Source organism: Trematomus bernacchii, unplaced genomic scaffold (genome assembly GCF_902827165.1).
Source record: "Trematomus bernacchii unplaced genomic scaffold, fTreBer1.1, whole genome shotgun sequence".
In the NCBI taxonomy this organism is placed as follows: domain Eukaryota; kingdom Metazoa; phylum Chordata; class Actinopteri; order Perciformes; family Nototheniidae; genus Trematomus; species Trematomus bernacchii.
Genome location: NW_022987720.1, coordinates 15,806,863 through 15,824,281, shown reverse-complemented (window position 1 = coordinate 15,824,281; position 17,419 = coordinate 15,806,863). Strand labels below are relative to the sequence as shown.

The window sequence follows — 17,419 nt, the reverse complement described above, 5'->3', positions numbered from 1 at the left end:
TGTTACAGTTATCAGCTATTATACATTTAAGCTACAATAACCACTAAAAATGAATAATATTAAAATCTTCTTATTAAGAGCGGTTCATTTTGTAATACATTCTTCTTCTCTTTTTTTTCAGACACGACGGGTAAGATGACATTCAGTGTTTGCTTGTCTATGTTCTATGGATTTAACTCTCTATAGGTCTGTATCTCAATCATCATCACTTTCATCATCATCCTCATCCACAAAACAATGTGTGTTTCCCCTGAAACAGAGAACCTGTTAGAGGAGGAGGGTAAGACTTGCAAATGAAAGAAACACAGAATCAGTGAACTTCTGTGGTTATGGGACTGAGTGTGGGGAAGATATGCATGTGGCTACACACACACACACACACACACACACACACACACACACACACACACACACACACACACACACACACACACACACACACACACACACACACACACACACACACACACACACATGCACACACGCACGCACACTACACTATAAGTGTATTTTGAGCACCAGAGATCAGAGATGCTAATTCAATTTGATGTTAGGATCCATTAAAAGGTGTTTAATTTATGGGTAAGAGTCACAATGTGTGTGTGTGTGTGTGTGTGTCTGTGTGTGTCTGTGTGTGTGTGTCTGTGTGTGTGTGTATGTATGTCTGTGCCAAGGCTCTGGCCAATGCAATTTTCTCACAGTCAAGTGCTGTTTTAATAATACACTATACGCACTGAAGGGAAAGACCAAAACAAAAACACATGTATTACTAATTTCTCTTACTAAAATGTTTGATTTGCTCAGTCACCAAAATTAGAATATGCATCATAGTTAAGACTGAACAACAACATTTAATTAAAATCTTTATCTTGAAAGAGAAATCGGGTGTAAGTATATTTAAAACATGACTTGATCTGCAACATTGGTAATACATTTAATCTAAACTTAGCTTTGTGTCTGTTTACACTTACATTAACACATACTTAACATTTACAATATAATATATTATAAGACCACAGAATAAACCATTTATCTATTTTTAATTATTACATTTTTGAAAGCATTGAATGCAGTGGCCCACGACCCGTTACATTTGACCTGCGGTCAATCCTGACTTTCAGTAGTAGTATAATACAAAATAAAAACTGCCTATAGCTTGTGTGACCTTTGATTTGTTGATCCTTGGATTTTGTCGTGTGTTTGTCACTGCGGTTGTTTCATGATATGAGGATGTGTTTCCCATTCTGCTGTGGGTCACATGATCAGACTGATTTGTATGAGCAAGAAGTCTGAGATAGATTCAGACTGGAAGATTGCTGCTCTCATTTCACTTCACAAAATCCTGACCTTTCAAGTCCGATCCATAGTTGAGGGTAATGCATTCAGCTTAATGTGTGAAATAATTGTGTGTGGGTGTGGTAGCCCACAGCAAAGTAGCTGTATGATATGTGAGATATATTCACTGTATGTATAGATCAGGTATAATCATGTTCCGTGCTGCAGGAGAGTGTATATGCATGTTTATGGAGATTTCCTCTGCCAGTGGCATGTATTCAGTAATAAGTAATGAGTCCCCCGAGAGAGTCACACATAATGTTATACATTTATATGTAGGGTCTATTTGTGTAGAGTTTCAGTTCACCTTGTTGGATAAAATGCCAATTCATGTTACAAAAGAGCTGCAATAGAGTGGAAAGTAGTACATGTGTTTCTGTGAGTTTTTCAGTTTGTATGTGCAGTTGCTATCATTGGAGATGAATTATTGCATACACTTTAAGTGGTTTGCTGAGAGTGATTTCATGTGTGTGTTCAGTTGCAATGACGAGGTAGAGCAGTGTGTTTTACTGAGACTGTGTTGCTCATTTTTGCTGTGGTTAAAGGGGAACACTGGCCAAACCGCTGTTATATCCCCAAAAAATCATTAGCTGTTACTGATATAAACACAGGGTTGGCAGTTCACTCTCCAGCCGCTCCTGTTTACATGTTAAAGTGTCCTTAGGCAAGACACTGAACCCTGAATTGCACCTTATATTCAGATCAGCACTTGGCTCACGTTCGGTGTCAGTGTTAATAGATGAGTGCGAGTTATGAAGGGCTTTGGATAAAAGCGATATATACATGCAGCCATTTTGCCTTTTGTATACCAGAGCATGACATTTAAGATGTTTCAAATGCGTGTGTGTGTGTGATTGTGTGTAAGTGTGTTCAGTTCCAGCCTGCCTGAAGACACACACACACACACACACACACACACACACACACACACACACACACACACACACACACACACACACACACACACACACACACACACACACACACACACACTTCAGTTTGTGTGCTTGTGTGTCATTGGACATGCCTGCGTTTGTTAGACTGACGGCCATCATTTCTGCTTAAGATGAGATGGATTAATTATTGCTTATGAACAGGATAGTTTATGGCAGAGAATGAAATATGGCTGCAAAAACTTCTGGACACTGAGTTTAATACCAATCACAATGATATCTTTATTTATGTAACAAACAAAACTGACATCACAGCAAATAGATAAAGGGAAAGAAAATGATGAAAACAATGCAAAGTCACAACTTAAAAGCATTTTAAGTCACAGCACATTCATCACATTAACTGTCAGATAAAACAATAAAATAAAATACAAATATACAACAGACAGCAGAGAAGTTTATGACAGCAATACAAATAAAATGTTCAAGTGGTTATACTGCTTCAACAAAAGCATCCCAGAAATGTTTGAGGGTTTGAGATGAACTGATGTGGTCTGGTTTGTAAAAAGTGATATATCCTGCCTGTACTTATGGGTATATATCCTGTGTGTGTGTTATTTGTGGATGTAATACAATACACTACGGCTGAATGTTTTGACACTTCTGTTAATGACATTGGTGATAGGTGTATGTACAACATCCGATCGAAGGAGTTTGAGTCATGTGTTTTTGTCTGGTGGTGCTCTGATGATAAATGGAGGACATACTGAATAAGTAATAACTGTGAAATTACACTACTATGCATTACATGTATAGTAGGATATTTTATGCACGGAATGAATAGATATGTTTCTATTTTAGTCTAGTAATATCCAGTCTGAGATAGAATATTTGATCATCTCATATTCTACGGGCCCGTGCTAGAAAAAGATTGGTAATTCAGCATCAATTATAAGTATAATATAGAAAGTGTTCAATTGGTAAAACAACAAAATAATTCCAAATCCACCCGAACCACTACTGTGTGCTTTGTAATAGTTTGCACCTGACTTATTTTCCTACAGCTGCTAGGACTTTGTCACTTGAATGGAAACATGTCATTCCTTCTTGAGTTGAAAGTCTTAACTCTGTCTCTAATTTCCCCCAAAATAATAGCAAATTACATCGTTTTATTTCCAGGAAAGTTTATAGGAAGGGTTAAGATAAAGTATCGATCCCGCAAAATGAAGCGCTACTGAATACTTGTAATGCTTGTTGACACAAATTATCCTCACTATCCAAAACTGCAGAGGGGTTTTAGTCAGATGTAGCCTATGTAGGCCATTCTCCCAAAGTCCAGGTCAGTGTCTGGAGTTTCACTATGCAGCCCTCATTCCAAACACAGCAACTGTCCGATGTAACAGTGCAGTGTAAACATTATTAAGTGTCCCCTGGGTGACATTCCCGGATCAGCTTTACCCACTTAGCATTCAAACTGAAACCTTTTAAATCATCCTGACCATCTGAACTTGGATCTGTCCTCAGGGGCACTTTTGAGCACATAAAAGCAGAGAGAGAGAGAGAGAGAGAGAGAGCCTTTCTCTCAGCAACCGCTCTCGTCCAATGGATGTCCACCCAGGAGCCAGGACCTTCCTCGCTCTACTTGATTGGTGGTCCCATGTGCCTTTCTCCCTTTACCTGCTGCTTGTCCATAAACCCTGTTTTCCTGTAATACTTACAATATGTTTGACTCAAGACCTCAGAGAAACTATGCTTCATGCAGATTGTGTACAGTTAACATCCAAGAGCTTTTAAACTTGATTGCTAAAGACATAACTCATTAACAGTTGTGTGTGGGTTTTTTTTTTTGTAAAAGAAAAAAAACGTGATTTGCTAATTAGAGCCAGAATAAGAAATATGTGTTTTTTTGGAGTGTGCTAGCACGTTGATTTAAAGTGTGAGTGCTCCTCACCTGAAGTCAAGATTATAATTGGACCAATTAACGCTTGTGTTTAACAGCACAGCACAGATACTGTACAGACTGACGCCTTCCCCGCTCTCTCTTTCTTTCTTTCCCTCCTCTGATGCAGAATTGCCTCCTGATGGTAAGAGAAATGAATACTTTAGAGTCTCTGTAAAGCGTATCAACTGACAAGCAAACACCTTACAGAGGTTACATCAATTTACTTGCAAAAGAAACAAAGGAACGGATAAAAGAGAAGCTCATTTTTTATTGCCGAGATAAGAGGGTACAGCCTCAGCTTATGTTCTGTCAGGGTGGCAGAAGATTGCGCAGAGTCAACCCTAATGTGATGTCTTCAGACGTGATCTAAGCAGTGTCTTTATTCCCTGGGGCCACTCTGCTCCAGGGGGCTCCTTGGTTGACTGTTATTTATCAGAGGGTCCCAAATGGTGCAGTGTAACAGCAAAGGCATTAACTGCTTAATAGTTTTGCCTCACGGAAACACTGTTGCTCTATTTCAGTGCTAAAAAAAGATTACAAAAGGAAGATATCCTCCCTAAGCTCAGCGGTTGGCATTTAGTGGTTTGAGACTTAAAATACACTTGATCATCCAACAGGCCCTTCTCTGTAAGACACCAGATTTGTTTTAAAGACTGCTGATTTGGTTGTTTGCTTGATCGACATGTGTCCTGTTGTCATTTTCAATCTGTTTGTTGCGTCTTTATCTGATTCCCAGATCATGATTTCCAGCTTTAATTGTTCCTCTGTTATTCTTCTATTCATCACCCTTCACAGAAAATGTACCAGGGGAGGATCCTCAGCTGTCTGAAGTGAGCGGCATTTTTGTGGAGAAGCCGCAGAGTGTCACAGCAACAAAAGGTCTGGCAAGATGATCGGCCATAAAAACCCTGAATTAAATCCAAAATGAAAGGAGTGCCAGAGCCCTGTTGGAAGACAGGCAGCCACTCATCTGTTCATGTTTGTTGCAGGCAAGGACGTCACGTTTGTGGCTAAAGTTGACTCCTCCAACCTGTTGAGGAAGCCCACCATGAAATGGCTGAAGGGGAAGTGGCTGGACCTGGGCAGCAAGGCTGGAAAGCATGTGCAGTTCAAAGAGGTCTACGACAGGAACACCAAGGTATGTGTGTTAATATAACCTTTGTAAATCAATTGTTATGATACAGTGTGTGACTTTTAAAATGACTTCGTAGAGATATTCATGGGATCTAGATAATGAAGCTTAATGACTTTGGTTGTCCATAAAAATCTTATAAAGTTTTTATATAAAATGTATATCGATCTGGTTTTATCAACTGTTTTCCCTATCTCACAACCTCTGTTCAATTCAAACTATTTAGTTTAGTTTGTGTGTATGTTTGCTTGTGTGTGTGTGTGTGTGTGTTTGCTTCTTCTTCTTTCCTATTTAATGTATTTCCCACTTCTGTGAGACCGATACAAATTTAGCAAAGATTCTGCCCAAAATGGATATACAACTAGTATTCAACATAATGCCCAAATAAACTGTAGATGGATAATGAATACAAGATACCAATCCGGCAGTGGCTCAGTCAGTAGGGGCTTGGACTGGGAGCCGTAGGGTCGCTGGTTCAAGTCCCCGACCAGACCTAAATATGGAGTGTGGACTTCTACTTGGAGAGGTCCCAGTTCACCTCCTGCCCTGCCGTGGTGCCCTTGAGCAAGGCACCGGACACCCCCCTTCCCCCCCACTCCCATTGCTCCCCGGGCACTGTACAATAGCTGCCCACTGCTCCTAGTACTAGACTCCTTGTACTAGGATGGGTTAAAAGCAGAGGCCAAATTTCACTGTGTGTGCTGTGTGCTCTGCATGTGTGACCATTAAAGAGGGTTTCATCCCTCCCTATTCTTCTTCTTCTTCTTCTACGTATGCAGATGACACAACACTTCAAATGATTTTGCACAGGGTTTGTTCGCTGATCTTCAAATCAGGGGTTCACCAATTTGATCGCAATCCCTACAGTCAACATGACAAAATGTCCTTAGGCAACATACTTAACCCTTAATTGCTCCCGTAGGCATGTCTGTATGTAAGTCGCTTTGGATAAAAGAGTAAGTGTCATACCATGTAATGTAATATACTATAGCCAATAGTCCCAATGGATTAATGAGCAAACCGATATTAGTCAACCTGTGTTGTCTGAGCATGACACTGAGAGGATGTAATGCTTATCTGTTCGCGTGTGTATGGGTTTGTGTGCGCACGTGTGTTCATTTAATTCTATGTGTTCCCCACAAATCATCCCCCTCTCTCACTGTCAGATCTACACTTACGAGATGAGCATCATCAAAGTAGTGGATGGAGACGCAGGTGGCTACCGCTGCGAGGTCACCTCCAAAGACAAGTGCGACATCTGCACATTCGAAGTCTCCGTGCAGGGTAAGCCTGGAGACAGACAATCTCATTATTGTCATCTTCCATTCAGCATATCCACTTTTACTATGTTACAGGCATTGTCAGCCAATATCTCAGTGAGTGCGGTACCCATTAGGTCCTATCATTTAGTGGCCTAGCGAGGTCATCAGTCCATTATTCTTCTGCTGCTCCAACCTGCGGTGTAATGAATTAACCTAGCCTCTCAACAGTCTTTTTTCTTCTGTCTTCCTTCAGCTGTTCAAGAGGAGCAGCAGGACAACATCTTGGAGGCGTTTAAACGATCGTGAGTCTCAGTGTCGGCAAGGGTCTTCTCAACATGTCGCCCGTCACACTGTCTCCCATATGCTCCACTGTAGAACGCTGCCTCTGGGCATCTGTCGGTCTCAACGAGTGTCTCTGCCTGTGTGTCTGTCTTTTCCTCAGTTGTAACCGACTTTGTACAAGTCAGTCTGTCTGCCTGTCTGTCACGTCTCAACGCGTCTGCTGCCTTGGTGTTTTGCTTCACCTAGAGTCCCTCATGATTTACCATCTTATGAATTTCTCTGTGACAGTCTCCAAAGGGACTTATTTTTTCCCTCAATATCTATTTCTGTCTTTGACTCTGTTGGTGCGAAGTGTATCTGAGTGTGTATCCTGTGGTTGTGCTTTTTTAACGAGTTATTTTTCTAAATGTCAGCTTTTCTCAGCCTGTGTACTGTATGTGTCTTGTGTGATCGGAAATCAGCCGACATCTTAGCACCTTGAGTCTCCTTATTTGTAATCTGTGTTTAAAAATAACATTTCCTTCCCTCGTTAGAGCGCGAGGAGAAACGCACAGGTAAGATGAGACACACAACAGGGGAAAAGACAGCATCATAATGTGGTTTAGACAGGATGTCAGTGTGCTTATTTGCAGAATGCTGATATGAAGGAGAGAGAGGGTGCTGCGGGGTGAAGTTGGTGTGATAAATGAAAAGTGAAAAGTTGCTTAAAATATGTTGCTGGAGAGATAATAGATGAGTCTGTTAAACACCTTGTTGTGTGGAGGTCGAGCACTCAACCTCTAAAAGGTAAGTATGGAGAATCCTGTCTCCTATGGGATCCTCATCTGTGTTTCTCTTAACATGTATTACAGAAGCTAATACATGTGGGCTGATTATTTGATAGTATCTTGGACACTCACTCCTATTACTTTCTTATTACTTTTTTTTTTTTACGTGTGCTCGTCTGAAATAGCCTAAGCTCTCCATCATATGCCCTAGGCCTATCAGGCAATGCTCTCTTCTTTATGTCGCTCTGCTGACTGATTGGCCACCTGAAAAGCCATCAAAAGAAAACAGAAATGATTCTGTGGAATACATACTGATCGCACCATAAAAGCGAGCTAATTATAGAAAATCCCCTGATCCCCATTTTTATGTAAACTCGAGTGCATTTTAACAAACCACAGCAGCCATGGTCATTTATATTTTACATCTTAACTTTAGTGAATATTCAGAAAATAACGTTTAAAAATGTAATGTGTGTTTCACTTCTTCCAACATAGGTGTTTAAGGGCACTATCTGATACAGCAATATAGAATCTCTCAAAAGTGTTCAAGTAGGTTGATATCTAGCAATTGCAGTTCACGGCGAACATCAATTTCATGCTCACTCGACCATCTGGCGATCATGTGTGCCCTGAGAGAGCATTGTCACAGGAAATTTCCCGCTTACGAGATGGCAAGGACAACATGGATGGATGTTATCCTTGCATGAACCGTTCAGCCATAGGACAAACATCATCACTCGGGAATGGCTTTGAATTTATTGGCATTTATCTTGCTCTCTGAGGCATTCAATGAGCCTCAACAACGCCAGGAAAACTGTTCACAGTGGAAAACAACAAACACTTGAGCCATAGACATTTATTGGTGTGTGCCACACACAGGTACTTGTCACCTTGTTGAGCACAAGAGGGTGACTGATGACTCGAGACCAAGTGAATTCTTCTCATCACTTGGAAATGTTCATGTGAGGCGTAATACAAGGTTTATGCAGTGAAACACAGCGATAGCTTTCCCCTCCGTGAAGTTCTCAACCCACGATTCTGCATGATGTTGAATCTCAGGAGCATACTTTCATTCATCAATGCATATTTCACGGATTTCCATATAACATCACTTTTTGCCTGTGCTTTCTGTGCTAATAACAATTAAACCATGCTTCAGAACTTGCACCATCAAGTTATTAATTCACTGTTGTGCTTTCTGTGATATACAGTACAACATTTGAGCAGTATGTATTTTGCTTTTAGCTAATCTATGTCTCTTGCTTACATGTGCTTGTCTATTGTGATTTCTGTCTGTCACTTGAATTTAGGGCATGATGATTGCTTATAGCCCTCATCAAACGCTCTACTCTATGTTCTCACTCATCCTATTTTTGCATCTATCTGAACACAGGAGGAAAAAAGGGTAAGCTTTTACTACAGTCAGGAATTTATTAGAACTCCACTGTGTGCTGTTGGGTTCGCTCAGGTTGTCTTTGTTGGCTTTATAATTGTCTTGTAATTTCTTGTGTATTTATAGCTTTGTGTAATGTGGAATAAAAGAGATAATCTATATTTCCTATTATTCTTTTTCGCTACCCGCTTTGGTACAGTTTTATAAACATACAAAGATAATTCCCATTAATTTATTTCCTTTCATTTCAGTGGAGATGCTGGTGAGGATGCTGGTGATCTAGACTTCAGTGCACTGCTCAAGAAAAGGCAAGTTCATATTTTAATTACCAACAGACAAACATAAGTGTTACATTTTGGTCTCTTAAATTAGCTTTTCTTGAATGTGGTTTTAATTCTCAGGGGGAAGAAACACAAGGAGGTTGTTGTAGAAGAAGTGGATGTATGGGATATCCTGAAGGAGGCCAAGCCCTGTGACTATGAGAAGATTGCCTTTGAGTACGGCATCACAGACCTGAGGGGCATGCTGTCGATGCTGAAGAAAATGAAGAAGAAGGTGGAGCCCAAGAAGAGTGATGGTGAGGAGCGAGGAAAAAGAGAGTAGAGTTGCTACGACGCAAAATAAGACGGAGTGAGGTGGCAGACAGGAAACAGGAGCTCTGTAATGCAGCAGGCTGTAAATACAAGCAGTGTTTAAAGGCCTTGAGGGGGAAGTTATATTGCAGGGAAAACAGGTTGAATGCGTGTTAGTTTATGCTTGCTGCTGGATTATTTGGCTGTTAAAGTTGTTGTTGAAATAACCAACTGATCATTTATTCTCAGCTTTCCTGAAGAAGCTGGATACAACCTACTCAGTGGAAAAAGGCAAAAGGATCCATCTCACAGTGGAACTAACTGACCCCAACGCTCCAGTCAAGTGGCTCAAAAACGGACAGGAAATCAAACCATCAGCCAAGTGAGCAAATTGCTATATCACTATTTAGGTGGTATACTTTCCACTACTGTATATGCCTGTGTGAGTGTGACATTGTACTGACACATGTCATGGCCTGGCTCTTGGCCATAACACAAAGCGTGGGAAGGACGAGAACATATATGAAAAATATATTTATTAACAGAAGCTTAACGTAAACTAAAAAACTAACACAAAGGAAAAACAAAAGACGAAGCGACGTGGCTGCTCCGAGGTCAGGTCCTCTGCGGGAGAGAGAGATCGAGACTCTGGCTCAGGCCTCTTAATCCTCCGCCAGCCGTCAGGTGTCCTCAATCAGGGCGTCAGGTGTCCCCAATCAGGGCGTCACAAGCAGAGGAGAAACATTAAAGGGCCATGCACACCACAGGAGACAACAAGGCAGGGGTCGTCACACCCCCCCCCCTTAAAGTCGGTGTCCCCAGGACCACCGGCACACCAATCCCAACCCTGACAAAACAAAAAACACCAGTAATGAACAACAAAAACACAAGACATAATGCACCCCACCTCCAACAAAACCAACAATTGCAACATACAACCCTCACACTGCCAAACGCTCCTCCAACACCCAGCCACATCTTTAGCAACACAGGTAAGCTACCTGAGAAGCACACTTTAAAAGGATGGGCAGAGCGAGAACGATTTATCAAACAGTATGACAGACAATACATTACCGTCACGGCCCATGTTTCCTCAGTTGTAGCAGTTAGTTTCACTGGCTTTACTGCAATGCACCGCAACGTGGCCAATGTCGCCACACCTGTAACATTTCACCCTACTGCACCGTCTCTGGATGTGACCAAGCCCACCGCAGGAGGAGCCGACTCTTATGGCGCATTTCCACTACACGGCCTCGCTCTGCCTCGCTCGGTATGGCTAGGCCTCGTTAGAACTGGCTCACTTTATGGCGCATTTCCATTACAGTTTAGGAACTGGGGTAGTATCTATAGTAACGCAGTGTAGGCGGAGCCGTGACGTCATCTTCAATGAGAACCCCAGAAAAACAACACAGCCGTTAGCTGTTAGCACTCAGAGCTCACAGCTCCTCATATATGTTCAGAAACTAGACAAAAGTTAAACAAGTACAAACCACAGACTGTCTGTGTCATGGTGAATACAGTCGCTGCTTTATTTATGTCTGTATAGGCCGTTGTTGTGAGTGTGGACGGTCGGAGCATATACTGCGTTAGCTTAGCCAATCTCCATTTAGAAAACACGCATTTTAAAAGGTTTTTCGCCTGCCGTCTGTCTGCAGACTTGACAAAGCATTAATTCATGGTTTTTACTAACCGGTATCAGTATGTTGTTACTTCGGCATCATTTTGAAACGTGTATTACAATTAAATCACGGTCAAATATGTTCATCTTGTTGTAGTTGTAGCCCCCTTGCCAGCGATTCTCTCTCTAGTTTAGCATACTCAGCCCGACTCAGCCTCGTTGTCTCTGGCCCTAGAACCACGATTTTATGAGGCCAGAAAAACTGTGAATTAGGACCCGCCGGCCGGTACTAGGCCAAGTGGAAACGCAACCACAAACGGGCCGCTGACGTCACAGCCCTCTTAAACCGTGCTCCGCGCTGTAGTGGAGACGCGCCATAACTCACCATCCCACTGACTAATCTCCTCCCTAGTCTTCATGCAGTTACTTGTGGTGGGTATTTATGCACCGGAGACCGCTGGCCCAGCAAAGCGACTAGCAAGCTAGCAACACTACTGTGACCACGGCCATGCTCCCAAGCCGAAGCTTCAACCACTTTCTCCGCAACACTACACACCCCGCTCAACAATCCCAAGGGAACCGCCGCTTAACCTGCCAGGGAAAACTCTGCACCGCTCCGCACTGCTCCACCTGCAATGCACCAACAAACCCCCACGAGAGAAAAAGGAGAAAAAACAAAAAACAAACAGCTGACCACGGCTAAGAACAACTAGCAACCACTCTCCCGAAATATAATACTAAACAAATCAAAGCTTCACTTATGGCGCGTTTCCACTACACGGCCTCGCTCGGCCCCGCTCGGTATGGCTGGGCCTCGTTAGGACTGGCTCACTTTATGGCGCATTTCCATTACAGTTTAGGAACTGGGGCAGTATCTATAGTAACGCAGTGTAGGCGGAGCCGTGACGTGATCTTCAGAGGACCCCAGAAAAACAACACAGCCGTTAGCTGAGCTCACAGCTCCTCATATATGTTCAGAAACTAGACAAAAGTTAAACAAGTACAAACCACAGACTGCCTGTGTCATGGTGAATACAGTCGCTGCTTTATTTATGTCTGTATAGGCCGTTGTTGTGAGTGTGGACGGTCGGAGCATATACTGCGTTAGCTTAGCCAATCTCCATTTAGAAAACAAGCATTTTAAAAGGTTTTTCCCCTGCCGTCTGTCTGCAGACTTGACAAAGCATTAATTCATGGTTTTTACTAACCGGTATCAGTATGTTGTTACTTCGGCATCATTTTGAAACGTGTATTACAATTAAATCACGGTCAAATATGTCCATCTTGTTGTAGTTGTTGCCCCCTTGCCAGCGACGCTCTCTCTAGTTTAGCATACTCAGCCCGACTCAGCCTCGTTGTCTCTGGCCTTGGACCCACGATTTTATGAGGCCAGAAAAACTGTGAATTAGGACCCGCCGGCCGGTACTAGGCCAAGTGGAAACGCAACCAAAGACGGGCCGCTGACGTCACAGCCCTCTTAAACCGGGCTGCGGGCTGTAGTGGAAACGCGCCAAAAGTAATCAAATCAGTCCCCAAACAACGATCTGAAATCTAATGTCCTTCCCACAACGAGCCGAAACAAAGAAACCGGCCGCACTGCAAACGCGCTCCCAACAAAGTTTATACACGCGCACCAACTCCCCACACAAATCTTACCTATCCGTTGCTGTATCACAGATAAAAGAAGTGGACGAGCCCCCATCTGTCATGGCCTGGCTCTTGGCCATAACAAAAAGCGTGGGAAGGACGAGAACATATATGAAAAATATATTTATTAACAGAAGCTTAACGTAAACTAAAAAACTAACACAAAGGAAAAACAAAAGACGAAGCGACGTGGCTGCTCCGAGGTCAGGTCCTCTGCGGGAGAGAGAGATCGAGGGTGTTTCTCAATCGCGAGTACGCTTGCTTGGTAGCACATGTCTGCCGAGCATCTTGCTTCAGAAGCGAGTCAAGAATACTTCCTGGCATTCGGAAAACGAAGAGTGTAACACGCTAGCAAGTGTGCAGGTGTGCGTCATATGAGAGGCCCCGCCTTACATCTTCCGCCACAGATTTGGGGAAATTGGTCCGTGCGCAAAGCATTGTGGGGATTTTAAGACCGCGGAGTCTACTCATGTGCAGCCTCGATATTTCTCCAAACGGAGTACGCCGGGCTCGGTAGATTTCCAAGTATGCTGGAGATTGGAACAGTACTTCGGCGGCACTCGATGACGTAGTATGCTTGAAATAGTGGCTCTGAAGCAGCTTTACTCGCGATTGAGAAACACCCCGAGACTCTGGCTCAGGCCTCTTAATCCTCCGCCAGCCATCAGGTGTCCTCAATCAGGGCGTCAGGTGTCCCCAATCAGGGCGTCACAAGCAGAGGAGAAACATTAAAGGGCCATGCACACCACAGGAGACAACAAGGCAGGGGTCGTCACACACATCATGTTGAGAAAGTATACTAGTACCAACATGACCAGCTAGGCCCTTGCAAAAAGTGTTAATAGGTTTACCACTCACTGCCATTTTAGTAATTTGTGCTTTTCGTAAAGAAAACGAGTTTAAGCATAGACCCGTGTCCCATTTTTTTCAAGTATTTTAAGTGTTTTTGATCAGAGTAATTCAGAGTTAATAACATTAGTCACAAATTAGTCACGTGTAAAAGATTGTACTTTATAAAGGTTAAACTCTTTTCAGTCACATCATTGCACATTTCATATTTACATACATTACATTACATGTTACTTTTATCCAAAGCGACTTACATACTCAATACTGTGGACAATCCCCACAGGAGCAATTTGGGGTGAAGTGTCTTGCCCAGGGACACAACGACATGCTGACCTAGACGCCCCCCTATTTGTTTCATGTTAAGTTGTATTGTTAAATTAGCCTGTTCGCTGTAGTGTATGGTTGTTAGCAAGGTAATGTTACATTGAAAACTGTCCAAACATATATATATATATGTAAGAGAGCAACTTAGAATAAATGGTTTGACCAGCATAATAGCTTCTAATTAGATTATAAGGCTAAGTATCAGCTCAGGAAGCATATAGTGTAGTACACCTTGTCATCGCTCATTGACTGGATACCAAATTATATGAGTCCCAATATGTTTTGATTAAAGACTCTTTTGTCGCAAACTCTGACTTTATGAAAAACAGTAGACATACAGTAGATAGTTTGGAGCCAGCTCAGCTCCCGTCAGTGTCCCTGGTTCTCCTCTTTGCTCTTTTCTCCTTCAAAGGCTTCTTTTGGTGTTTTATTGAAGAGGCTACAGCTGTTGCGAGTGGTATTTTTTCAATGGCTCCACCATCTGCCATTTTGAGTTGCTCAGCGGCTTTCATTGAAAGTAACGTCCTCTTCCTGTTTTGATGAGGACAGTTAATATGTGAGGGTCTCTTTTCGCCCTGAACGACGCTTCCCAGAGCGTCTTGCAGGATATGCACTGTAACCATCAATAGCTAAGCCATTTAGATTTTTTTATTACAGAGTTAATCCATCGGGATTATCTCTATCTTTTTTCATGTCAGACAAACCAAGACATCCAGTTGGGTGTTGACAAGAATTTATGAGAACAATACTCAAAAAAAGGTAACGTCTCTCATTTACATACATTTTAGAGATTCTAAAATAATGCTATTTTTCTCAGAAACAATATGTTTGACTGCCTCACATGCCTCATCTGCAGCTCAGCCCTAAAGTAGGTTTTATTTATGTTCATATTAAACTTGACTGTGAATGGTAGTTTATACCTTGACTCGTCCGATGAAGTGAGCACTTCCCTAGAGACTGTGGCAAGGACCTTAGCCTATGGATTGCGTCACCTTGTTCGTAAAGCATCCTGTGTGTGTGTGTGTGTGTGTGTGTGTGTGTGTGTGTGTGTGTGTGTGTGTGTGTGTGTGTGTGTGTGTGTGTGTGTGTGTGTGTGTGTGTGTGTGTGTGTGTGTGTGTGTGTGTGTGGTGTGTGTGTGTGTGTGTGTGTGTGTGTGTGTGTGTGTGTGTGTGTGTGTGTGTGTGTGTGTGTGTGTGTGTGTGTGTGTGTGTGTGTGTGTGTGTGTGTGTGTGTGTGTGTGTGTGTGTGTGTGTGTGTGTGTGTGTGTGTGTGTGTGGGAGCATAGACTTGTGCTCTGAAGGTCTGTACAACAATGTGTGGATTCTGTGTCTCAAGCTGTGAGTCACTCTTGTTGTCTTCAGGCCTCTCTCCATCTGATTGTGGCCAGATTTGCTCAAAGTATATATTCATTATTCTCCTTTTCTTTCTTGTCTCTCTCTCTTGTCTTCCTCGTATAATCTTCCCCCATCATCCCTGTGCGTCCAGGTTTGTGTTTGAGAGTGTGGGCAACAAGCGGACACTCACTATCAACAAGTGCAACCTGTCAGATGACGCAGCATACGAGTGCGTGGTCGGGGAGGAGAAGAGCTTCACGGAGGTTTTTGTCAAAGGTACATGAGTCACTGTCTTTGGAGAAATCCTTCTTTACAGCAGAGAATTCTTTCTGCTCGGTTTAGCAAATGCTGTCATTTGAGCACTGAGAGGCTTGACAGCTCTGTTCCCTTCTTCTGTCTGTGTTTGTCTTCTGTTTATTTCCAATGCTTTTATGCCACATAGTAGCATGCTGCGCTCTGTTGTCTGCTCACTCATTTTTAATGGGCACATGGCGGGTGAAATCCCCATGTTATGTTTATTCTCATGTATCACTGTTGTTGTGCTGCACATATCAATGTGCTATCACTTTTATCAGTTTGACTGACATGTGAGTCTTGCTGTTCAACTGAATAATTCATTTTCCATTATATTTGGATTTTATATATATGCTGAAATGTCTACATATAAGTATTTATTTTTATTATATATATACATATTATTATTAGTAATAATAATTATAATTATACCTTGATTGCTGTTTAATTACAATATTAATTTAACCTAATATTTAGTATTAAGTTATCGTTTATACCAAAAGTGTTTCTTTGTAATAATAACTGTTATTATATAAAAAAACATACCCCATGATAATAAGGTTATATTATAGATGGCAAATTCAGATTTACTATGGTGTCTCTATCTCAATGGTCTCTGTGTCCTTTCTGTGTGTGAGTATGAGAGGTTTTAATAGCTGTAATTGGGTCCTCTGCTTCTATATTAATCCGATACTTTACTTTATATGCTCACCGCCGCCCATCCTGCTTTTACATTATCAGAGGCCGTACGAGAGGGTAAGCTTTTTAACACAGACACTGCGCCCATGCAGCTCCAGTGTGTGTGTCTGTGTGTGTGTGCTCAGATTTTTATGGACACAAACACTGTCTTTAAAAATGTCATTCATGTTTCTGTTTGCAAACATCTACATCCTTACTGTTTGTTGTTGATATCTCTTGATATTGTTAAAGCCAGTGAGAAGTTTAGCAGATGACAACTAGTCAAAAGTTGCAGTCAAAATACATAGAGTACTAGAGAATTTGGCTATGAAGCGAATGGCATCAAATGTAACACATCGAAAGCTCTAGTAGCAACAAGATGTTAATTAATGTAAGCAGTATGGTTTTACACTAACTGTGTAGCGATTTTGTCTCCTTAAAGGTAGGGTAGGTAAGTTTGAGAAACCGGCCCGTGATACACTTTTTGTTATATTCCATGGAATGCTCTTAACATCCCGATAGCAATGAATATCTTAAGTGCTTTGACAAAAAATCCATAACAAAATGTCATCTGTGGAAGCTGTAGTACTGTAAAAAGCACGACCAATCATTTTAGCCGGCCCGGCTAAAATAACTAGATGGCCTACCTGCCTGTCAGCCTTCCATCTGTGCACAAACTTATCTCGTGCCCTCATTGGTCATGTGCGCGTTCGTATGTGTTGGAGGAGGGGCTCTATAAGGAAGTGGCAGATTTTCTCCGGTTGTGTATTTTGAAATTCTAGCGATCTCGAGCCGGTTTCTCAAACTTACCTACCCTACCTTTAAGTAGAGCTTTGCTTTTGCTTAAGTAGTTCTTAAGTGGGTCTTTATTCTAACTCCTGAAGTGAGTTCAGACAAAGTGCAGAGAGTTTCCCCCTTACAATATTTGGACACATTTGTTAGAAGGACAATTGTGAAGCGTCTCCCCTATGTATTCCTGGGGGGAAAAAAGTATTTCTCTAAGTTTTTTACGCAGAGAAACCAAACCTAAACTGAAGACATCACGCTCCTTTCATCAAACGTGTGTGAGGCCCGCAGAAACAATGTGTCTGTGGAG

General features: G+C 42.1%; 1 protein-coding gene across 2 annotated transcripts in view; it reads left to right on the top strand.

Moving 5' to 3' along the window:
• The window catches only part of mybpc2a (myosin binding protein Ca), a 43,107-nt gene that overhangs the window by 11,211 nt on the left and 14,477 nt on the right, over positions 1 to 17,419 (top strand). The window contains exons 3-13 of one of the 2 annotated variants that reach the window (XM_034142318.1): positions 122 to 130; positions 260 to 280; positions 4,298 to 4,312; positions 4,966 to 5,049; positions 5,160 to 5,308; positions 6,469 to 6,586; positions 6,818 to 6,866; positions 9,258 to 9,314; positions 9,408 to 9,583; positions 9,828 to 9,960; positions 15,503 to 15,627. In XM_034142318.1, the coding sequence (XP_033998209.1) occupies positions 122 to 130; positions 260 to 280; positions 4,298 to 4,312; positions 4,966 to 5,049; positions 5,160 to 5,308; positions 6,469 to 6,586; positions 6,818 to 6,866; positions 9,258 to 9,314; positions 9,408 to 9,583; positions 9,828 to 9,960; positions 15,503 to 15,627 (936 nt within the window). The remainder of the gene's footprint in view (positions 1 to 121; positions 131 to 259; positions 281 to 4,297; positions 4,313 to 4,965; positions 5,050 to 5,159; positions 5,309 to 6,468; positions 6,587 to 6,817; positions 6,867 to 9,257; positions 9,315 to 9,407; positions 9,584 to 9,827; positions 9,961 to 15,502; positions 15,628 to 17,419) is intronic. The other variant, XM_034142319.1, reaches the window with a different exon arrangement.